This window comes from Falco peregrinus, chromosome 5 (assembly GCF_023634155.1).
Source record: "Falco peregrinus isolate bFalPer1 chromosome 5, bFalPer1.pri, whole genome shotgun sequence".
In the NCBI taxonomy this organism is placed as follows: Eukaryota; Metazoa; Chordata; class Aves; order Falconiformes; family Falconidae; genus Falco; species Falco peregrinus.
Genome location: NC_073725.1, coordinates 5,751,011 through 5,776,282, shown reverse-complemented (window position 1 = coordinate 5,776,282; position 25,272 = coordinate 5,751,011). Strand labels below are relative to the sequence as shown.

General features: G+C 37.3%; 1 protein-coding gene across 1 annotated transcript in view; it reads left to right on the top strand.

The window, feature by feature from the left end:
* The window catches only part of HIBADH (3-hydroxyisobutyrate dehydrogenase), an 84,931-nt gene that overhangs the window by 13,081 nt on the left and 46,578 nt on the right, over positions 1–25,272 (top strand). The window contains exons 3-4 of the mRNA XM_055805732.1: positions 481–590; positions 3,010–3,131. Of these exons, the coding sequence (XP_055661707.1) occupies positions 481–590; positions 3,010–3,131 (232 nt within the window). The remainder of the gene's footprint in view (positions 1–480; positions 591–3,009; positions 3,132–25,272) is intronic.

The window sequence follows — 25,272 nt, the reverse complement described above, 5'->3', positions numbered from 1 at the left end:
CTGATTAATTTTTTTTAAGGTGAAGCTCAGAGGTGCATTGAGTCAATTTTTTCTTTTTTCCTCAGTCTTCCTCTCTTCCAGTGCTATATTAGAAGACAAGAAAAAATAGTGAAATTTTTGTAATCCTTTGTGTTGTCCCTCCTTAGAAATGTTAGAGCAATATTTCGTATAGGTGCATGGTTTATAGCAAATTGCAGATTCATGAATGGGTTGATGGGATGCAAGCATCCCCACTGATGGATGTTCTGGAGGAACTTCTGTGAGAGGACATCCTTTTAATTTTTTTGAATTTTTCTGTTACTGAATCCATTTAATCAACGTTTCCATTAGGGAGGCAGTTTTTCTTGTGTTCTGATTTTTTACCTGGCTTAGTTGTGACCAGTGACCTGTGAATATTGAAAACAAACTCTGGAAATGTGTCTGACATCTCTTTTCAGGAAGTGTAAGCTTAGATAATTTTGATTTTTTTTTCTTTAAAAGGTAATGGATTCCCCAGCAGATGTAGCAGAAAGAGCAGACAGAATTATTACCATGCTGCCTTCTAGTCCCAATGCAAAAGAAGTTTACACAGGAGCAAATGGAATTCTAAAGTAAGAATTTTTTGTAGTTTGGAGAGTTCCCACTCCTATTCAAGGCCATGTTGCTTGTCAAATGATCACTGTTGCTGTAACTGTTGCTGTGCGTGCACCTGATGTTTTCCTCTGTTTTTTCACTATTGATATGGCTAATTATGTGAGCTCTTAAACTGTGCTTGCTTTTGAATGGCTTTTGGCTAAACTCTTTATCTTATTTTCAGTAGAATAATAATCTTTGTGAATTTGAGGCAACTTAACTGACTTATCTGCCTTCTCAGTTAAATGTTTCTTTTACTGTAATGTACTACAGACAAGTATAACTAGAATATTTGCTGGCAACAATTATTTGCTTAAATAGTTTTTTCTTTAACTTGAAATCCTGTAAATGAAATATTCTGAAGAGATAGCGTTGTGTCTCAAGGTATTAAAGTGCATTAACATAGAAAAGCTGACAAGACTTTATTGATTTCTGCTTACTGTCTGTTTTATTACACAAGAAAATATCTGAAGAGTTTGTTTAATGTGTAACAGTGGTTTTTGCCTTTTGCAGAGGGATATCCACTGAGCCTAAAATCTGTAATTCACAGAATTCTAATACTCAGAGGTTTTGGACTTGCCCAATTAAAAAATAAACAGTATTTTAAAAGGCTCTTCTAGCCACGTGTGCGCTGGTCCTGACAGGCTGACTAAGGCTACTCAATACCTCTGAGGATCATGTAGGATCTTACTGCTATCCAGGTTAATAATGTAAAGGAAGAAACATACAGAAGACAAAAGTGCAGTAGATTGTCTAGACTCGATACCTTTTTTAGGTATCGATTGTAGGCAATATTTAGGTGCAGTGATAAGAAAATGAAATAGAGGAGAGGGATTTCTATTCTTGCAATATAGGAAATAATAGTTGCTTCCTTCCCTTACTGTCTGTAGTTTTAATTCCTCACAAAGTAGGACTGAGCAGATCTAAGTATCTGTAGCTTAGACCCTTCAGGGAAGAAAGGTAATGAGATCAGTCCCACAAAGCTGGGCAAACAGCTGCGGGAGAATTATATCCAGGATGGCAGTGCTTTGAAGACCAGTTGGCAGCACTTACCGATATAATACAGCCAGTTAATCTTTTGAGTATCTATATGTGGAAAATTCTGCAAGGGACAGGATCTGGAGGGCAGTCCTGTGCTGCTGCAGTTTCTCAGCCTCCTATTCAAGAGAAGGAAGTGTAATTTGACAGTAGAGGTTAATTGTTGCTCTGAGTGACCTAGTCCTTGGTGACCAGTTTGACTTGGATCATTTTCTGAAGCTTTTTAACCTTTACTGAAGAAAACATTGATGCTTTGGAGTGTTTAAGGATTAACTTAGTCATCCTGCTGTGTTACCAAGGAGCCTGGGCTACTGCTCCTTGTTCTGAACATCAGGGGAGAAGCTGCAGTACTGTGTCTGCCACGCTGGTTTGTGTTTGCATGTGTTCAACTGCAGCAGCACATCTCTCCTGTGAAAAAGGGCAAGGTCTGTGTATGTGGCAGTTTGAGTCTGGAGCTACAGTGGGGTTCACAACCGTATGTATATATTGAGAGACTATTTCCAGCCACCTAGGTAATTAGATTCAGTGAAATTCACTGTACCACCAACAGCACGCAAGGTGCAGTGAAGCTTTTCAGCTTTCATATGTAGCTTTTAATTAATCACCTTTTTATGACTGAGAAATCACGTTGTTTGATTTCATGGTGTTTGCTGGTCCAGTGGACATGAAATCGCAATGCAATTGAATGGAAAGATGGATAAAAGCATGAACAATTCTTTATTGTTGAGGGGATTAAATTTTTTTTAATTGCATTTTTTAAATGCCTATTTTATTTTTATATATAATATTTATAGAATATTGTGTTCTACAGTTCAGGATAGAATTCTTCTGCCTAAATTTACTGTCATTGGGAAAACTTAACATTTTTCTCCATGCTTTGCTCTAGATCTTCAGTGGGCTTTTGTGGTGTTAGGTATGGTCTTTATGCAGAAATTGTGTTGTTATACACGAAATTTTTGTCTGTATCAACATTTAGTTCAGTTGCTTAGAACACATCTTAGATAATCTATATATGGTATACTGCTCAGGCTTACATGATGGCAGTTTTTCCTAGTGCACCCTTTTTGTATAATTTTTTTATAATAGTGTTTAGAAGAACATTCTTTTTTGTGTTCAGGGTTTATTGAGTTTTGAGTAACTCAAAACTGCAGTATACATATTCAGAAGTCACATACTGATCAGATCTTGCTCAGTAGTTTAAAACTTTGTGTTCATTAGTGTACTGGAAAGTGTCAACATTTCTCATGCTGAAGAAAGCCGGTGCCATGGTAATAGTTGTAGATGTCTTGTGCAACAAACAGTTGTTAATAATAATAATAGTAGTAGTAGTAGTACTAATAATAATAATCTTTATTTTAGGAAAGTGAAGAAGGGCTCATTGCTAATAGATTCCAGTACTATAGACCCTGCTGTTTCAAAAGAATTAGCCAAAGCAGTTGAAAAAATGGGAGCTGTTTTCATGGATGCCCCAGTTTCTGGAGGTAAGTCTTCATTAACAGTTTCCCTCATATTGGACAAGTTGTATCTTTGCAATCTCAGCCATGAGTTTGTACCCTTGTTGGTACAAGTTGCTTTTCTTTCCTATATGTACAGGGGTGGGGTTTTTTGTTCCATTACATTAAATAAATGTATGTTATTTTAGGAATATCGTTATGGTTTAGGAATATGCTTTTGTGTTAGACCTGGAGAAACTGAGCCTTCATGGTATGGTATGGTATGGTGATCCTTTTAATTTAATTTCTTTTATAAAGTTTTGATTTTGTGCAGGTAGTCACATCTCTTCAGTTGTCATCCATTTCTTTCTGTTTGGGAAAGACTGGTTACCAGGAAGCAGTTCTGCTGCTTTTTCATTAATTAAAAAGGAGAGAATGAAGGGGAGAATAAGGGATTTCATTGTCAAGGAGCTTTCCTCTGGTTTCATGCAGCTGAAGAATGCGGGTGATGTTTGTCTATTCTTGAAGTTGCTAACTATTGATCTCTGAGTATTTTGTCTCTTGTAAGAAATAACATAGAGCAGGGAAGTCTTCCATTTTGTGGACAGAGGAGAGCAGAAGTGTAAAATTAACACTTTGAAAACAAAACCGTAGCTGACTATTACTATTGTTGAATTCTCTAAAACCCCTAGAAGGTGAGGAAAACCCATTTTGTGTGGGAAAATCTTGGGGTTTTTACAATCAGCTCTAAAAATTAAGGTAAGTGGCGTCATGAGAATTCTTTATTATCCTGTCTTTAATGAGGTAATTCAGGTAGTTATACCTGAAAGAGAATAAAAATGCAAGGGGTAGGAAAGAATTTGGCCTTACAGAGTTTATAAAAGGTGCTAGATAGAGCATAACCTGAATTTCAGATCATGAGGGAGAGTGTGGGTGAGGAGCAAAAACTAACCATCTTTTTAATTTTCAACTGAAAACTAAGGGAAGATTTGGCTACACGCTAGTAGCCAAGATTTTCACCGGATTCTAACGTGAACAGAAAGTAGGAAGACCCAGACAGGTGATATTGAAGAATATAATGGGGAAGACAAGATTCTTGCTTCCCAGCCAAAATATTAACCCTAATAAAGTCAGATAACTTGTCAGGCCACCCAGGCACATTGTGGGTGGATTATATAGCTATCTGATCCTTTTCTAAACACAGAATGGCCTTCTACTTATCAGTTGGGCAGTTCTGACATCTCGTATGTGGTTGTCTTCAATCTCTTTCCCCCAAATATGTTGTTTACCTGAGGGAATTATTTACCTTTTAGAAATGTCTGTAATTTGTTTTTACCTGTTAGCTTTTATACTAAGGATGACTATGCTATAACTACAAAGAAAGAAAGAAAAAGAAGTTTGATTCCAAAACAACCCTAGCTGTTTTGGGGGCTTTGTTCCTTGAGAAAATGGTAATGCCCAGGCTGGGTTGATATGATAACATACAGTTGACTAGTCTGAATACAAATGGCTCTTTTGGTGTTAGTGGTTTATCCAAATACAAAATTATTTGGTGTTTAGTGTGAGTTACAGATTGAGTGTTATTCTGAAGGAGAGGGAAAGAATTGAGACCTCAGCTTTCTAATGCATAATGTTTGTGAATGCCACAGGTTCTGTACAAATCACATTTAAAGTGGGCAGTTGCTAGGAATGCGGAGAAGTTAATGTTGGAAAAGCTTTAACATTATGCTTGGTTCTTTCCATCTGTCAAGACCTGACACAGAAAGTCTTTGGGGGATTTTTGTACGTCCTGACTGCTTTGTTGGCCTTCAGACAGAACACTAAATGGAGAAGTATGCTCAGCTTTCCAGAAATTGGCAGGCATTGCTCTGTTTCTGTGCGACGCAGTAGACTTGGCAGGGAGTGTGAGGGAGGGCGTTTGTGGGATGCAATGAGGAGAAAGAGAAAGCAGCATGCCTGAACTGTCGTCTTTAGTTGTGTCTGTTTACTAGCTGTTATTGGCAGACAGTTCCACTTGTGTTTTTAGGTATTTGGGTGTTGCCTGGTGGAAGGTAATGTTCATATGCACTGTGGGCAAGTTATTTCACAAACTAAATAATATTTTGAAAATTGCTTGGTCTGTGAACCTTATGAAAAAACAGCAGTGATTTTAATCCTGTCCTGACATTGCAGAAGAAGTATTTTAAGGCCTAGCATTAGTGCCAGATTTTAGTGGCTTGTTTGCAATGTTACCCCTGAAAGATTCTTTCCCTTCGTCATTTTCAGATGAGCCTGTGTGCCAAGGTAGTAGTGCCATCTTCTTCTTGATCGGCCTACAGCATTTACTTGCAGCTTACAGTCAGGACCCATTAAGTGGAAGTTCATGCACCAAGTTACTATTGTGTTATTTTGTATTAACTGACTTTGGAAAATACCTCTCATCCCAGTAGTTGCATGCAGATTATGCTGCTAATGCTGTTTAGAGATAGCAATCGCTTTACCCTGGGATTAGCATCTCTTGTGAGGACCACACGAGAAAGTTGTGTCACAGTTCCCAGTGCTGCCCTGGTTTGTCAGCTCTTTGTGAGCATATGACAAATGAGGAAACATCTTCAAGATCTGTGTGTATTTAATTTTATTTTTTTCTTAATCTAGGGGAGTAAATTTATCTTTCTGAGAAGATGAGATTCTGCACCTTTGTATGTATAAAAGGCTTTTAAAGCATACATTATCACAGGAGTGTATTTAAAACTAACTTCTGTTGGCACCAAAGACACAACTGGCAGAGTAAGGGATCTAAATTTATCCTTTAAGAACTGTGTTGAGTTTGCCCTCCCACTGATTTCACTGAAAGTATGATACAGATTCTTACCTTAAAATTCAGAGCAAACTTTACTAGTGGTTTCACTGATGCTGCTTTAACGTTTTCCCCTTTTTAATTCAGTACTTTATTTTGTAGTATATTTATATTATAAAAAAATGAAACTTCTAATTTCAGTACAATAGAAAATATGCGTTGTCTAAAGTGCAGTGGACAAAGTGGTTGTTTTTTTTATTTCTGATGTGATGCATTCTTTATTGTAAGCATTCAGGTACTACTTTTTCAACTGTTTTTCCCTTCCACTGACTCTTGAAATTATATCAGCTCCTCTTCTGCTCAAAATACATTGTAGAGCATTCTGCTGAAACTTCGTAAAAAGATGTGACAGCTTGATTTGCTTTTCTGTTTTTGGAGGTACAGATAAACTGTTTTCAATTCTTTTGTAAGTATGGTTCTTTAGATCTGATAATGAAACAAGTAGAAACTGTCTACTTCAGTCAAGATAGTTGTCAATAAAAAATTCAGGCTGCTAATTGTTAATAACAGCTGTCATGTAGACATCTGTAGTCATGCTAAAATAATAAACGGTAGAATGAAAAAATTTTTGGAGGATCCATGGGTTGGAGCTGGTTAGAAAAGGCTGGAGTTTCTATTCCAGCTGTCATTTCAAACTTTAATCTTACAGTACTACTTCCATAAGCTCAAGCTAACCATTAAGTGATGGAAAGAGTATTAGTAATAACACTGACAAATTGAGATTTCAGCTCTCTGTTAATGTAAAATGCGAGTCCTTGAAGGGTGAATTGCGGACTTGTTCCCTGTATGGCTGGATCTGTACTTAATATGGAGCAAAGAAAAAGAATGTTAAGAAGTACTGTGGAGATCTTTTATTTTATTCCCTTTCAAAGACCAATATATTTCATGACTCCAGTTTTGTTTGTTTTTTTTTTTAAAAAAAAAAAAAGAGGACAGCTTTAAGACTGGAAAAGTGAATGTATTTCAATGGCATGACCAGACTGCTAGCAGAGATTAAATAGGCCAAACAGAATAATTGGTGAATACATTTCTCTTACTTGAATGTTGAAGGTTTAATGCAGTGTCTTTTCCAAGGGAAGTGGAGGACAGTGCCCTGCAGAAGAGTTAAGACTATGTCTGTGGACATTGATACTTGCAAAGATGATTTGGAAGATATTTCAGGACTAGACTAAATAATAAAAATTAGTAATGAGTGGTTCAAACATTACATCATAGTTTGTAAGTTCTGTTGTAATAAGGAAGCATCATCGATACATTTGCCAGAATAAAACTTGTTTAATAGACCTCTCTGTTGGAGAGCCTTCATAGAGCTACTTTTTACTGGCTTTCCTAGGGTTTTGTCTGCTTTGTTTCCTTAGCTTTGTGCATTTTTAGAGAAATGCAATCTTATGACTTCATCAAAGAGTTAGTTGATTGATTCAACATTTTTAATTTGAAAGATTATGTACTTCTTTAATAAACAGAAGGCATGAAATAAGGAATCTCCTGTATTCAATGGTATAGAGGCTTTGCTTGGTTCTGTCTTTTTGGCCTGCTAATGCTTTGATTTGAGTATTTGTTAGGATCCTTGAAACATTGTCAAGACAAAGCAGGTTTGTGAATTAAAACTAATAATTCTGACCAAATTCATGCTTTTATGCTTTATATTTTTGAAGCTTGAGTGTGTGTACTCAGAGTGGCCACAATATTCTTTGTGCTCCTGATACCAACCACAGCATTTTCACCTCACTACTTCTTCTGCTTTTCCTTAGTCTCTGATGTCTTGCTTAATCTTTTCTTTCCTGACATGTTTCTTAGTTTCTCTGTTCACATTTTTTCTGAGTGCATCTGATCATTCTCATTTTTTGCAATGTTTGTGATCCAGGGAGGGTAGTAGAAATGATGATGTACAACCTTAATGTTAAAGATAGTATGACAAATTTTACCGAGTTACTTTGAAATCTAAATGAGGTAAAAGTAGCATAGGAAGTAACTGATAATGAAAAAGGGAAGAATCAGGTGAACTGATTTAAGGAAGCTGGAATGAGGACAAAGAAATACTTTGAAATCTGAGATGCTTGAAAAGCTTCTGATTTCTAGTTAGTAACTTATGCTTTAAACTAACAATACTTACGTTTTGTAAGTATTGTTAAGTATTTGTAAGTAATAAAGCTAGTTTAATTGTCCTGTTTTGTTGGAGAGAAATTGGAAAGGAATGAAGATTATGAAAATGTTACAGTTGGCAAAAAGGTGTATTTTGACACTGGGGAGGGAGGGAGTATAAACCCTGTGCACAAATCACAATGTTGATAGCAGCTGCTGTTGCAGAATGTACTTAGATAGTACATTTACTGGTGTGCTGACTTGCAAGGGTATTTTTCTTCTGTGAGTCTATTATGCTTTTTTTTAATGGAGAATGCAGAAGGTAGCAGAAGGCAAGGAAGAATAAGCAGATTCGTTGAGAGTATAATCTAAAAATGATAAATAAACTTTCACTGAGGTGGAAATTATTATCCTACAATAACTAAAAGGGTGGAATGACTGATTTTATTGAAGTATAGTGTATATTTTGGCTATAAAATTGTGTGTTGTCTGGCCAACTAGTGACCCATGTATGGGGAAACATACCTGTCTCCATTTATTCAAAGGTGTAAAGATGAGTTACTCAGGCTGGCCCAATGGGATATAACCAGGAATAATAGGCTGGAAATTATTAAGGAAAGAAAAATGCATGCTGTGTCTACCAGGAAAAACTTCCTAATGACATTCTTCATACACTGTGGAATAATTTTCCAAAGGCAATGGCTGAAGCCAATTATCTCGACATGCTTTAAACTGTACTGGGCAAAGCGCTAGGAACTATTCTGTAGGGAAGAATCTTTAACTGGCAGAAGGATGGCTACATGATCTAATAGGTCTTTTCCATCTCTAATGTCTACCATTCTGTTGTATTCTCACACATGGTGTTCAAAAACAGTTAAAGGAAAACTGTCCAGATGGAAGTTAAAAATCCCAGTGGCACTCTTTGAAAAGAATTAGAGCCAACATTCCTTTTCTCAGTAAAACTGGTTCTAATATCCATGGCTGTATGTGAGCTGTTACCACATTCCTAATAGCTGCTCTGTTTGCTTGTGGTTACTTTAATGCTAGTATCTGGCTCATCCTGTCAAGTATTCTGAGACACACGGAATAAGAATGATCTTCAGATTTCTGCCTGTTGTAAGTTCTAGGGAATAAGAATTTATTTAATTTAATTTTTTAAATTTTGATTGCTTCTTCTAGAGTACTTTTAAATTTAAGGAGTTGCAGGTGGTGTTTGGAAACACTTCTGGAATGCAATGATGACTTTGAAACTTTCTACAAAGTTTGTTTTGGTTTTAAATGCTCATAGGCTTCTTTTTCTCTCTATTTGCTCTTTAAATGGAGCCTTTTGTTCAAAGTGTGTATTTTTCATGTAGTCAAAAAACCTAGCGTGACTCCTGTGCTTGGGACAGTAGGGATGATAAGCACCAGACCTTAAAAAAGCCCTGACTCTTTCTGAGTCCTAATTCTGTACTATGCTAAATGTGGACGGCTCACATGTCAGCAGCACTGAGCCCAGCACCACGCACACCAGAGCAGGAGGTACAAACTGGAAGGCACAGCACAGAGTGGAACTCGGAGTACACTGTGCCCACACAGCAGCCGTTGGTGTGGGGACAGTTCCCATCAGCTACAAGCATTGGAGGTGCCACTGGAGAAAATGCAACTTACTCTGAATCTTAATGGAAAGCAGTTGTACTTGCAATTCAGTGTTGCCTTAAACAAGACTTTTTCAGTGGGTGCAACTCCTGTTTAAAAAAAAGGAAAGTCCAGAGAAAGCTGACTTACTTAAATGGATTAGACCTCTGAAAACTTTGAAGACTTAGAATTACATATTTTATTTTGTCACTTACTCAGCAAGGGAGCTCTTCAGATCTTAGACTAGACACATGAGAAGAAACATTAACATCTTAAGTACCTGAACCAAAGTCTTAGAACATATTTGTTGAAACTACTCTGTGTTGAAGAAGACTCCTTTGTAGGCCCATTAAATACTTAAACAATTTTAAAGGAGTAGAAAACACCAATCCAGATGGGGGGAACTTTGCAGGCAGGGACAACTGCCCTTGTCTTGCAGTGCAGGCCTTTGAAAGTAAATTGTTGATCCCCTAAGTGGCTGAATCCAGGATCAGCAGGAATGAAAGCAGATCTTCTATTGACCTCCATCTGGATGATGCTGGTATTCTGGGTTACTTGTGTTTCCTTTCTAAAGTCATAGTGATGAGCTGGATAAGGATGGGATTTATGTGTGACAGTATTATTTGATGATCTGGAGCCAGTCTCAGTCACTGGTTCATTGAAGAAAATTTTCTTGTAGTGGAGGACATCTTTATGTTTTTACAAGTCTCTTAAGTTGTGTTAATAAAAAAAGGGAGCAGTATTCCCTCTGCACCTTAAATAAATACCTGAAAAAATCTTGATATTTATAGTGTTTACTGTAGTATTGCCCACTGTGAGACAACTCAGTAGCTTGAGTTTTTGTCCTTAGCAGAGCCGCTCCTTGGTTAATCCACAGAAAGCATGCAGAAATATCAGGATTTCCTAATTCTCCAACCACACTTTGAAAAACCATGATTTATATGATTAAATAAAAGTTTAAGGGAAACAGTATTGCCTTTTACTGTTGATAAGCATTTAGAATCCAGCTGTGAGCGCACAAACTATGTAAACATTCACCTTTCAGTTTGTCCAACAGTATTTAGTCCTGTTGGCTCACTGCTTCGATCTACTGAAATGCAGAGGATGGAGAAGAGTCATGCAGTTCCAGAGCTGAAGAGTTTTTAAGTACAGTTCATTTCATGCCAAGCACAACATAGGACTTGAAGTGAAAACAAAAGTGACTTGCTGCACTGTATTTCACCTACAACTTTAACCCTTAAAATTTAGTTATTTTCATTCCTATAGTTTTGCCGGGACACAGTGTGTGGAATTTCCTAGACCTTAGACAGCTTAAACCTGTATCTGTTCATAAGAAGCATTAAAGAATGGCTTGACAGGAACAGTATTATGCATGGAAGTGTCACCCTAATGCTGACCCTTCAGTTTCTGTTCCTGGTTCTGTAAGCAGTTGTATTTTATTTATTCTGAATTGTGGAAGAATGTTAAATTTGTCTGCAGTAAGATGGGGAGGGGGGGCTTGTGGCTTTTAGTATATTTACCAGTGGGAGTACAGAGAAAGTCAAATTGACTTTTAGCTCTGGCTGAGGAGTGTACTACTTCTGTTTAATTTGTGTTACTTTTCTTTGTTACGCTTAAAATTATGACTTCAGAAATCAATATAAAGGTAACGTAGATAATTTGTACAGGTATATGACTATACATAGTTAGCTTTTCAAACTTCATTGATTTCTGCTGTCCAACATTTTTCCAATTAAACTACCTCCCAGAGTTGCTACAATTGCTAGTAGTCTGAAAGCAATATTTGAGAGCAGCTAAATGCTTTTTGTCTTGAGTAAGGCATTTTACGTTGAGTATGCTGGAAGAATAGAGATTTCCTCTCTTCTAAAAGTTGGAGGACATTTGGAGAGAGGAAATTTTGGTGGCATTATCTGCACATGAAACATTGTCGTAGTAGAGCTCTAGTTAGAGTAAACTAGGAGTGTGTATAGCTTTCCCGTTTTTGCAGATAACTCATCTTAGAATTTTTATTAGTGGGGAGTTAGGGGTGATGCTGGGGCAGCGGGAAGGTTTTGTAGCGGAAGCACTAAATGAGAAGCTGATGTGAATTTGGCAAGCAGGAGAGTTTCCTGAGATGGAGCATCCTCTTAGCAGCCTTAGCCTGAATCCTGGCTGCCTCGGAGGGCTCCCACCCTGTCCAAGATGGAAGTTCCTGCAGAGAGCACTAATAGCATCCATCACTGCCTCAACATGCCATGCTGAGGCGGGGCGGGGGGGGGGCTTGACTGCTGTGAAACAATGCAATAAATGCCTCCCAGGGCCAAAATGAACATACCCAATCACCTAAATGCATCATTCCTGTGCTAGAACAAACTGGACTATAGGAAGGCATTTGTGTTACTGGAGCAGCTGCTGGCACACCTAAATAAAGAAGATGATTAATCTGTTACTGTTTGGTCACTGGCACTTTTTTCCCGCTGTATTAGTATGTTTAGCAATTCTTAACACTAAATTAACTATGTACACTTACTTAGTATGTTGTTTTCCTTGGTAGACAATTATACCAATATTGAACAGAGCATTTTTTGGCAACTGGGTTAAAGGATTCTTAAAAGACTGAAACAGTAGGCAGCAAAGCTTGTTAAGGAGTTTTTATTTTACAAGCCCTCAAGAATTCAGAATATGGCTTGCTTACTACTTTAAAAAGTCCAAATGTCCCTTATAGACTCCAATTCAGTGCCAGCATCAGATCTATGCTATACTTGTCTAAAAATCCAAACATGCACTCTTGGCCATTACTGTTTACTGAATCAGAACCCTACTGTTTCCACTTGCACTGTATCTAATTTATCGTAAGTGACCACAAAAACTAAAATTATTTATATGTTGGCACCTAACAGCTCCACTATAGTTAAGGGTCTGTTGGCATTTCCATTATAAACCTTTCATTTGAGAGGTTTATAACTTGGCGGTTTTACTTTTGCTTCAGGCTTAAATGTGCCATTTTCATCCAAGCACAAATTCTTCTACAGAATTTCATTTAAATCAGTTTGGCCATTATTTATTTTAGAGTGTGTATGTTAGCGAGTGGAAGGGAACACACTATTTAATTTTGGTTTCAGAAGCTTTTTGGTCAGACTATATAATGAAAGAAAAATGGTGCTTTTTATTTTATTTTGTAGGTACTTAACCCTTCCTTGGATGTGTCAAAGTTACTAAAACCATGCATTTTCAGGGTGCTCCCGAAGCTCGTGTGCCACACATCCACTCCCACCCATCTCGCCTGCTCCTACCCAATGACATGCTTTGAGGAAGCATCCCCTGGCTTCTGGCAGTGAAAGGTTTTTGGGGGAGTGGGGGCAATAACATACAGTGGATGTTCTGTTGAGAGGCCTCAAGCCAACCAGTCCAACTGAGGAAACAGATGGAGCTTAATTGGAAAAAGACAGGCCGAATGCAGTTGTCAGTCAAATGGAACCCTGTGTGGTTAAGAGTGGCATTTCCTATGGCTCTGCCATTTCTTGTGGGATGTGTGTAAATTACTGCTTGGGTGCAGTAATCCTTGGAGTCTAAAAGTGGTGTGAGTTGCTGTTTTCCCTTGCTTCTGAATGCTGAACCACAGAGGAATTTCAGCTTTTTTGTAGTCGTAAATTCTTGCCATAGTAGTGTACATTATTATGCTAATTAAATTCCTGCCACACAAATAATACATATCTATCATGTTTCAGTACTAATCATAGTAACACAGTACCAGTGTTCTTTAACATCGTGGTTTAAGAATACAAAGAAGGGAAATTGTGTACAGAAAGGTAGACACTTTTATTAGACCAAATAATACAGCTGAAAATAGAAAACAAGTTTCTGAGTCAGTTCTTTCATCACATTGTGCAAGAGGCAGTAAAGTACAATAGCTTTTTTTTTCCTTTTGCTATTGAATTACTCAGAAGAAAAAGCTACTCGATGGAAAACAGAGTGGGGAGAGGATATGCGGTTTGGCAGCTTCTTGTGTACTCATAATTTTAGGGTTTTCTTTTTTCAGGTAGTTCATGCAGGTTACTGATGGGTTGAACAAGTAATGAATCTGCTTTTTTGTATTTTGTCTTCTGTTTTACTAACAAGGGGCAGAAGGGAAGCACGAGTGTAATTAATTATGGTGGCAGATACCAACAGCTTATTGAACCATAAGGCATTATAGTCCATTGAAGCATTTGAAAGTCTTCTCCATCTTGCTTTTTTTTCCCCTAGTTCATGTTATGAATTCATAGGTCAAATATTCCAAATCTTGAATGTTTTAGAGACAGCTCATTTTAAATTTTGTTAGTTTATTTTTAGTTTGTTGGCACTAACATTTAAAAGCACTGAAGGCTAAAACTTTAGTATATATTAAAACCTGCTATTTTTAGCTTTGGACTCTGGAAACAGAAGCTTACAGAAACAGTATATGTCACAAGACATATGATTAGTTAATCACTATCAAAACTTTAATAACATTTTCACTGGTATCCCTTTATTGCTAAGAATCAAGAAATTTAAACTACATGAAGTCATGGGAAAGATAATTATTAGAAGTACCTTAATAGAGCACATCTATAAGGCTCCAATGCAGCATTAAACACTTATGCATCTACTCAAGTCCATCCATTTCAATGGGAATTTAGTGCAAGTTGAAGAGCTATGTCCTCAGTGTCTGTTAAGTGTCTGTAGGGTAATCTGTCTGTTTTATACTACTGAGTTACTGTCTTTGAAACTCAAGAATTTCAAAGCACTACATAGAGCTGACATCCTGGTCATGATTTGGCTGGACTTTATAGCTTTAAGCTAACAATTTTAATTATTTGGAAATATCCTTCATCCTGGAAGTAAGCATAGCAGATTTATTATTTGATGTTTTATGATTTATTGTTTGCTATTTTCAGCATCTGACCTTATTGATAGATTATTTAACCTTGTTGAAATACAGCTTAGCACAATGACATACTCCTTTCTGCCTTTCTTGGAAATGGAATAAATAGTATTGGGTTAGAATATTTCATGGTTCTTTTCAAAGCAGCATCTCCTCCAAACATGACCTTGAAGCAGAACTGTGTATTTAGGCTTTGCAAGTTGTTATGTTTCGTTACTACTCTATTTATGTCTCTGCAGCACAACAATGACTAACTCACTTTAAATGCTGTCTCTCACTTCCTAACTCTCTAATTGAAGCAGAAATAATGTCCGTTTTTCCTCTCCCTTCATCCACTCTAGTAGGTATATTGCCGTTTCTCATGAGGTCGCAGCTGGGAATGAGCGTTCCTGAATCTCTGTCACTTATATTCTCTAACAACTTGAGTATCCTATACACTGGCTGATGAAATAAAACACATTTTTAAAATTCCAGTTGTTGTCCGGGATTTCCAATGGCAAAACATTCAGGATTATGGGAGAAAAGAGAACTGGAGAAAGTTTATTAGCTGAAAGGTACTTGTCTGTAAGTACTTGTCATAGACTGCAGCTGCAAAGGAGTGTCTCTTTTATTGATGCATGGCTTGGTTTTAATTGTTCCTAATGAGGTTCCTAACCTCATGTAGGTTGCTGAAACCACTGAACTTTGTCTGCAGCATTGCCAAGGTTTTTTAGAATATGTACCTGAACTGACAGCTTTTACTAGGAAGGTGTTTACCCGCTCTTAGTCACCTGTGTGTGTTGCTTCAAGTAGATCTGAAGTTCCCAAGCTGAGGATCTCTTTTCGGAGGGCAATACAACTTTGATCCCTTAGAACTCTGGAGCTAATTTGTGCAGCCCATCATTACTTTGCCTCCCTAATCAGACAGTTCTTAGGAAAGCCAACAAATTTAATTGTTACTATGAGTAAGTACTTGCTCTGATGAGGTAGAACTCCACAGTTACGTATTTAAATAAACTGCATCAAAACTAAACTTAGGGAGAGGGAAAATTAAGCTGGAGAAATCACAGTTCAGGCCTGAAGGCCCTGTTTGTTAAGTGTTGCACGTAGGCTGTCAACATTTTTCTTTTCCTTAAAAAACAAACAAAAGCAAATAAACAGAAAATCATAGAATCACAGAATCATAGAATGGGTTGGAGGGGACCTTAAAATTAATCTAGTTCCAGCCCCCCTGCCATGGGCAGGGACACCTTCCACTAGACCAGGTTGCGCAAAGCCCCATCCAGCCTGGCCTTGAACACTGCCAGGGATGGGGCATCCACAGCTGCTCTGGGAAACCTGGTCCAGTGCCTCACCACTCTTGTAGTGAAGAATTTTGTCCTAATATCTAATCTAAATCTACCCTCTTTCAGTTTAAAGCCATTACCCCTTGTCCTATCACTACCTGCCCTTGTAAAAGTCCCTCTCCAGCTTTCTTGTAGGCCCCCTTTAGGTACTAGAAAGCTGCTATAAGGTGTCCCTGGAACCTTCTCTTTTCCAGGCTGAACAACCCCAACTCTGTCAGCTTGTCTTCATAGGAGAGGTGCTCCAGCCTCTGATCATCTTCATGGCCCTCCTCAGGATTCGCTCCAACAGGTCCTTCTTACGTTGAGGGCCCCAGAGCTGAACTAAATGCAGTACTCCAGGTGGGGTTTCACAAGAGTGGAGTAGAGGGGGAGAATCACCTCCCTCCACCTGCTGTCCATGCTTCTTTTGATGTGGCCCAGGACATGGTTGGCTTTCTGGGCTGCAGATGCCCATTGCTGGGCCATGTTGAGTTTCTTGTCAACCAACACCCCCAAGTCTTTCTCCTCAGGGTTGCTCTCAATGCATTCCCTGCCCAGCCTGTAGTTGTGCTTGGGATTGCCTTGACTCGCATGCAGGACTTTGCACTTGGCATCGTTGAAGTTCATGAGGTTCATGTGGCACAACCTCTCAAGCCTGTCAAGGTCCCTCTGGATGACATCCCTTCCCTCCAGCATGTCAACCACACCACACAGCTTGGTGTTGTCGGCAAACTTGCTGAGGGTGCACTCAGTCCCCCTGTCCCTGTTGCCAACAAAGGTGTTGAATAGCACTGGTCCCAGTAACAACCCCTGGGGAATGCCACTCATCACTGGTCCCACTGGTCATCACTGGTCTCCACTGGTCATCACTGGCCAGAAAGATGTAAACATGCTCCCAGAAAAACAGTCCCTGATATTTTTATACTTGTTTTACTTTTCATGTATTTGTGAAAACTTCTGTAATTTTCCCCACTATTTAGAAATTGTCAATATTGGCTCACACTTACCTATGTTTTAGTACATGTTCACTGTAGAACAGTTTTCAAAAGTGCACAAAGTACATTACAAGCAGGGGTTCTTGTTAACTCAAATGGGAGATTTTTTCCAAAAATAAATCCTGTGGCTTAAATCTGAAGTTACAGGAAAGACATACAATAAATCTGGTGTATTTAATTGATGATAGTGGAAATGCTATCGACAAATATAAATAACTGATGCTCCTTCTAAAATATGAGATTATAAGAGAGTAACTTATGTTATTACAATACAGTAAAATCATAAAACTTTATACGAATTAGTGTTTTAGTTAATAACAGTTAATATCTGAATGTTTCAAATTCTCCTTCCTCTTTACATTGACTCCATGTACAGCTCAGTCAGCAGCAATTTCTTAGTATAAGCTTCTTAATGAGCAGAGATGTTACAAAATAAATTTTATGGACTTTTTCTTTGCTTTCCCTAGTACTGTAGTATATTTTAGACCTCTTACTCATGTAGAAAAGTAAATAGGGATTTAACTGCAGTTCTCTGCTCAATTCTGAGCTAGATACTTGGCTTACAACTGTCATAAGGGTTTCTCTGCCTTGCCATGACCTTAACTTGACCTAAAATGACTAGTTTCTGTACAAATTGCAGTAGCTCAGGCTCAGAAAGGTTCTTGTCTGTCATTTGGTGGTTGCTTCGTGTGTGTATGTGTTTTACATGACATCATAATATCTGTACTATCAGTTCCTAAGAAAGACAGAAAAACTAGTTCCACATATTTTAATGCAATTTGCATTAAACTGCTTCCATAGACTTGGTGGAGTAGCAGAGACATCTAGACACCGTGTTTTCCTTTTTAAATAATATATGCTGGAAATACAGTAGGTTTAAGATACCTGTCTGTCTGTTTCATTATGAAACCATTTAAAAAACTAATCATAATTCATGTTCACTCATTCTTTCCACATCTAGGGGTGTTACCTGGGTTTGGAATAGCCAGCTGTCTCAAACACTATCTGCATTTTTAAAGGAATAAGAAGTCTTGGCAGACACTGGAACAATTAATTGGCTTTTTCAGCCAAGTCAGGTTAGGAAAGTATTTTTTGGGAAAAGGGGCTGGGTGGGAGGGGAATGCAACCTCCTGGTTTCAAGTTTGAGTTCTATTAACCCTTTAGGAATGGTAGTCAGACTTTTTGCTAAGCACAGTTCTCCATCTGATACTTGTGAATTTTATTTCTTAAGTGGAAAGTTTCTAAGCTATTAATATACAGGACAAATATGTTTTATTAGAGGGAGATGCCAGGGATGAGGTGGCAAGTGCTGAATCTAAATCATGATAGACTGAAAAATCTCTGAGATGAAATTATCATTAGAATCTGTATTAAATAACTCTAACCTCCTCCAAGTATATACTTTTAGAACAGAGGGAGGAAGGTGGCCTCTGAGGCACAGGATGATGCTGTCTTCCGGTAGAGTTAGGATATAATCTTTCCATGCTGGACTTGCTCACCACATTCAACACTTTGGCTTGACCACAGATGCTTAGTTAATATTTAATTTGCAGCTCTATAGCTTTGCTAGTTTCTATTCTAAAACCAGAACAAGTACTAAACACCACATTTTAATTACTTGTATGTCCTTGCATTCCTGAAATGTTTTGTTCAAAGTTTGGAATTTTTATGCAGTCTGCTTTTTCACAATTCTCTGTACCTTTTGGTACCATTGAAGCAATTTATGGTAAAGAATTTTCAACACAGTTGACTGCTCTTGTTACAAAAACTGTTTGTTTGTTTATTTCAATTGTCCTTTATGGAGTAAACTACTAGTAGTTTAGACTGGAAATTGTAAAGTTAAACTTTTTGGAATCATTACTGCCCCAAGTGGGAATATAAACCATATTGAACAAAATTTATTTAGCCTATTAAAAAGCCAGCCTAAAACTACATTTAATTAGTTTACACTATTACATCACTTCTAGTGGGGAGTAGAACTTACACAGAGTAAAAGGAGCTCTATCAGGTGAGCTGACTGTGGCCCATATGGGGCTTTAAGATAATGATGAGTTTAAATTTCCTCTTAGAGCTAAGTGAGAATAAAACTGGAGGCAATAAATACTCTTGGCCAAAGCCATTAAATGAAAAAGCTGGGAATTCTCCAGCTCTTGACTTAAATTGTTTGTTTATCAGCTGGCGCCTAGTCTGGAGTCAAGAGCTGGAGATTTCTATCTGTGACAGAACTTTGAAACTCTTGCAGGACACTTTCATTTTAACTTAAGGTAACTTGAGTTTATAGCTTTGGCTTTAAAGATTACTAATGATTTACTCATTTCCTTACCATTTAACCAGAGAGGACTTTTTCCCAGGAAGGGATCTGTGTTTATTTAGGGCCTTTGTCTGCGGAGGGATTAAAAGGCAGCCCACCAGCATTGTGAACTTGATGGTAATAAAAGGTCACCAACACACACCATAAAAACGTTCTTACTATGGAATTAATTATACAGTGTAATTTTACAAAGCATTTCAGTAACCTTCCTTTTAGACTTCTGCTGTACTTGATTTTTCCTCAAATGGGGAAAAATTCAACTTTTGGCATTGTGTGAATTAGACTCTGTGTATGTGTACAACTGTTTACAGTATAATATACTCATTGGTAAGTTCAACTCACCATTGAAAACAATTGTAAAATTCCAACTGAAGTTAGATCTGGACATGTGAACTTTAAAACTTAAAATACTGCACACCGGGAGCAACAGAATGAAACAAGCCTTGTTAGATAAGAAATAAAGATTATTAACTTAAACATTGTTGCCATGTTTGGTATTTTTATAGAATATTGCATGTTTTCCAAGCCATTAAGCACTGTTCAGGCAGAATCCTGTTATTTTTTCTAAGCCACCAGGTGGCATTGCAGCCCAGGCTGCTCAAAATAGGCAATGATAATTTATAATATAAAGATTTGTACAGAAGGCATTTGTCCCCTCCATCCCATTCATTTGCTCTAACTTTTAGGGTTTAATTTAGAATACCTGATAATAGTGATTAATATTCCTGAAAAGCAAAGTGATTTAATTCTAGATTTTATTTACAAAGGTTAAAAGTGTTAAAATTGCCAAGTCAGGGATATTGGCAAAACTTTTTTTGGTTTGGTAAGGTGATAGGCAGAGTTATGTCCCTGTTTAACTTAATGAATGAGCTTAGATTCATCAGCAGTGAAGGTCACAATATGTTCTTAAAAGCTGTGGAGTGGACAGGCAGAGAAGAATACATAGAGGAATCCATGTGGTTTTCTGTATCGAGTGCAAAGATACCTTATTCATATTCAAAATAAAGATTAAAAAGTACAACTATAAAGTTGGGGTTTTTTTCCTCTTTTGCCTTGAGAAGGTATCTTTCCTCCATTTCCAATTATCATTTAGTCATACTTTCTATAGTCTTTTATAAATGGACAAAAGAAAGCACATACCCATGAAAAATAACTAGACGACCATCTTTCACTAACTGACCAAATTATTAAATAGCTAGTAACTTGTGTCATGTAGCCTGTTTGACAGTCAAAAACATAGTAAATCTCTAGTTTAAGAAGGGACTTTTTTCCCTAGTTTTGTATTTTTTGAATGTGTACTTTTATGCTTTCTCCTGAAATGGATGAATTTAAAGTGCTAATGCACTAATTATGCAGCATATTTACTAAGTGGCACTTCTGTTGCAGTGTTGCCCTTTTTCTTAGGCCATTTAATGGGCATAACCTGTTTTAAGAAATGTATATGTTTTCAAAGTAAGTGTCTCTGACCTCCCACCTTGTTGAAGTCCAAACATGTATGTTTTGTGGTGGTCTGAGTGTCTGAGATGCATCATAACTGAAATACTAAAAATTCAGATGCTAAGGGAATAAGAAAAACTCAGTGTGATAATTTAGGTAATGCTTTCAGCAAATCATACTTTAACATTGATTTCTTCTCTAAGTAGTAGTGGAATAGGTAATTGAGGCTTTTGACCCTAGATATTAAACTTTTAAACTTGATACAACAGTCTGCCTCTAAGCTTTGTTGTATAGTGATATTGCTACTTACTTAACATCAAAAAGCTGTGGTAGTTTGCCTTTATAGATTGCGCCTGTGTTCTGGAATTGCCTCCTGCTGTCCTTGAACTGTTTCTTAGTTTAACGTGTTAGATTTTCTCATCAAAGCTTTTAAGCATGATGTTTAGTTAACACTTGTTCTATCAAATCTGATACAGTAGACTGGTTTGGAATAAAACTGTTCTTTTCATTAACAAACACAATAGCTTGACAGGCCTCTTTCCCAGCACATCATGGGTTTTTTGTGTAATGATATGCACATGCAGATTTTACATTGCATGTAATCTTTATGTTTGCCCAGTTTGCAGTCATTGCTCTAGGACTAGAGTAAATGACTGTTTTTTGCCAAGATTCCAAAAGTAAACTGGCCTCATTAAAAATAATGGTTGCTGAGGAAAGAATCTCTGTAAGTTGAAGCAGTTTACTTATAGACCTGTTTAACCATAACAGTTTTGATTCCCTGTCTACCAGTTCAGTTCAGTGTGACACCACTGCTGCTGAGAGCTGCTATGGGTTTCACAGCACAGACGTGAAAACCAAGAATGTCTGAATGAAGGGAAAAAAAATAGAGTCATAGTACACATTTAAGATCTGACGCATTGCTTGGGCTAGCTAGATAAAAATTGGGGAGTGAGGGAAGAAAGGAGAAGAACAAAGTAATGAAATGTCTTTTAGTTACTTCAGAAAACAGAATTCTCCTTGACTTTTCATTTTATGTGAGTAATATGTGTGTGTATACATACTGTGTCAAAACTACGGCAGTGTTGTGTAGTGCTTTGCCCATTTTTAATGTAGTTTGAGAAACATTTTTTAAAATAGAAAATTCAATAAAAGCATATAATGGGAATGTTTAATTACTATAATCAGTTACAGCTACAGTCATTTTAGAGTGGCTGAGTTTTATAGTATTTGTGTACTTACTACTTTAAACTTTACAAGAGTTATTTCCTACATAGACACTTCTAATTTTTTTCATCCTTCTGTTTGTAAATGTTTTTGCCTTGAGTCAGTGAAAATGGAAATGCTTAAATATGCAGCATGTGGTCTTGAGAAAATCTGAAATAAGTTTGACTACTTCATTGTCAAAAGTTGGAGGTTTTTTTAAGATACATCTACATGTATATAAAGGATGTGGCTATGCATATGATTTTTTTCAGTTGATTTTCCTAGGAATATTTTGTTTTAACCCTACAGGAAATTTCAAAAAGTACAGAAAGACCTTTTTTTAAGGGAGAGAAAAAGTCTGCACATTCCCAAATGCTCTCAGATTTGTAGCAGATGTAATGGAATCCCACTAGTAAAATAAAATCCAATTTTTTATTTTATTTTTTTAACAAAACAGAAGTTAGTGGCAGAGATACCACACTAATGGTAATGTATGAAACTCCTAACCTCTGCTTTATATTCCAACTCATACCTGCTTGGAAGTAAATACAGAGGAGGAAATTTAAACTACTTCTATAGCAAACACCCTCAAGCTTTTAAAGTTGATGCCCAGAGCCATTGTTTTCACAATTTTCTGTGATTAGAGAATTATAATTTTGTAAATTGGGTGTAAAAGAGATAAAGAGATTGTAAGGTAAAAAGCCTTGTAAGCCCCAGGAAGTTTCAGAACTGAAATCTGCAGAATCTGCTTTAGAAGCAGAATTCACAGCTGGCCTGTGTTGGATAATGGATCAGGATGGAGAAGAGTTAGGCACAGTGTCTTCAAGAAGTGTAGTAACTTTTCAAAGGTCAGTCCTGTTATTATTTCAAAAGTCTTTCTCCTGTAGTTGTACTTCCCTGTATCTTTGCTCAGGGCTGTGCCTTACTGGATGAAGCATGGCAAGATTGCAGAGCTACTGCCTCCCAGAACACAGAGTAACTCCAGTAAGAAAAGCTGGGTTTGGGGAAGCAGGGTGCAGGCTGGAGTGTTCGTGAAACAAGTGGTTGCAGTGTTGAACAGTGAGAGAAATGGCTATTGGAGTAAAAACTATTCAAGAACAACTGGAATGTAAAATCCTAAGTCTTTTATGGTCTTCTTGTGGCCCACTTCATTTGTCGAGAAAGAGGAAGGAGAAGGTGTCAGAGAGCATCTTCTATGTGTGTGTTTGGTTGTCTGTTTCAGATTATTACTCTGTTGAAAAAACGAAAAAAATTACGGATTAGAGCACCAGGCAAGGGGTTTCCTCTCGTGGAGGAACAATATGGATCCTGGAAAAGCATGCATTTCTGTCTTTGCTGGTGTGTGAACAATGTGGCTGATATAAATACTTTTGGATAATTTTTTTTTTTCTTAAAAATAAAACACCTATCAAATAAGGTGACAACCAGTAAGCTGAGAATATTTGATCTTGAAATTTTAAGTACATCATTGCTTGTTCCCAGTTTGACTTTTTTTAATGACTTCAGAAATGTTTCAAGCAAGTAATAGTGTACATAAACTGTTTAAAGTTCTCACCTATGAACTATATACTTTTTAGGTGCTAGTAGATGGGAGATGTTAAATAGCACGCATGTGTGCATTTATATCCTGTGTTCTTTTCTCTTATCTTATAGCACTCTAACTTACATATCAGAAATGACCCAATAAAGTGAACAACAAGAAGTATAAAGTTTCCTTACAACAACAAGAACCTAAAATAACCATTTTATAATGCCAATGAGGTAGCTGACTGTGTGCGTTATTGGGTAATAAGATATTCTCTGATGTGTTTACTGCATTCAGCCTTCCACACAAATATGTATTGAAGCCATAAAATGACAGTAATTGTAGTAGCGTACACCTTACCTTCTTGCTGAATTATTTCTGTTGCATTAATGGTTATCTTTTGAAATAATTTTTGTTGCTACTATAAAAATTTTATAGAAAGGAGAATTGATAGATTTTCACTTTGTCAGTAACTAATTGTTAAAAGTTACAACACTGCAGTGCCTCGTAAGACTGAGATAACTTCAAAGTTATTTCTATATAACACATTTATTATATATATAATGTATAGTAGTATAGGAAATTCAGATTAATATGAGTAGACAGTGGAAAAATATTTGTTTCCATTTTTTGCAAAACTGACGTTCTTTGTTAGTTCCACACTGTGTATTGAATGACAGTGGGTGTGCTCTAAACATAGTATCAACACTTTGCCTTCTTTAATAGTGTCAGGGTTTATAACATTGTAGATAAAAATTAATTTGTCTTTAAAAAAGAAAAGTTTTCCATCCATATTGCTAGACTATAGGAAACTTGTTAACGTCTTTTGAGTGAGGTGCTTGTGTCCTATATTATGAAAATAACCAGTATCCTTTGAAGACCAATAGAGTAACAGTAAAAGTAATCAACAGTAAAATTATCAAACAGTAGGAGTAATCAATACTTTATCCAGGGTATGCATGAGAAAAAACTAGAAAATAGCGATTGAGAGCTGTAGATAGTAACAATGAACTTCTGAACAATGTGGTTTTGTTCTGCTGATAGGCCGATTTGAATGACGGAGGGCGTAGATGTGTACAGAGAAAGGAAGTGGGGGTGGAAAGGTGTGTGCTTCCCAGTAAAAATGGACAGGCAAGTAAGGTGTTGGAGACTGTTTTGGAGGAAGAACATTCTCTAAAGGAAGTCAAAAGGTGAGGAGAAATAAGGCTCTCCTAGGAGTCTTAGCTTAGCCTAAAATTCTCTTTTAAAATTCCTTGGGGAGTGAGAGGTGGTGACTTTTTGGGGGAAATTTTTCTCTAAAAGCGAGAGCAGCGTGCTGAAGATAGTGCTTTGCTTCGCCTGTGGTTTTCTTCATGTAGTCTCTGAAGCATGCAGCTCTTCTAGACAGGAGGACTCTGAAGGAAAGTATCTTAAGTAGAAAATGCTGTGATGAGTACTGGGGGGAGAGTGTAACACTGCTGGACTGCGATTGCCTAAGAAAATGCTGAAGTGTCATCCATGTAGGTAAGACAGATCCAAAGTTACTAACTGGAACCAGGAAGGGGGTCACAGGGAAGAGAGGGGACTGTATGCATATGGGTGCTGGCTTGGAGAATTCTGTACTGATGAATTCACAATGCCAAGGGTTTATGTCTGTGTCCAAATGAAGAATGGGAAGCTTTTACATCTTGTTTTTGTGGGAGGAGTTTGAATGAGTGTATTATGCCATAAATGGATAGCTTTGTTAATGTTAAGCTTGCTTTGTCTAATAGAAAATCTGTAGACCTATTGGATGAAGAATATTATTTCCTCAAGGCTTTGTCATGGGCACAACCAACCTGTGAAAGCATTACAATACTAGAAAATCTAGAAAGCATTATTGGTTAGCACATCCAAGACTACTTGCATGCCAGGGCTGTTCTGAAATCTGGACTATTTAATGGGATTGTTTTCTGTTACTCATTGGGAAGGAAATACCAACCTGCTGTCCTGCTGTCTCATTTTCAGAGAAGTCCTGA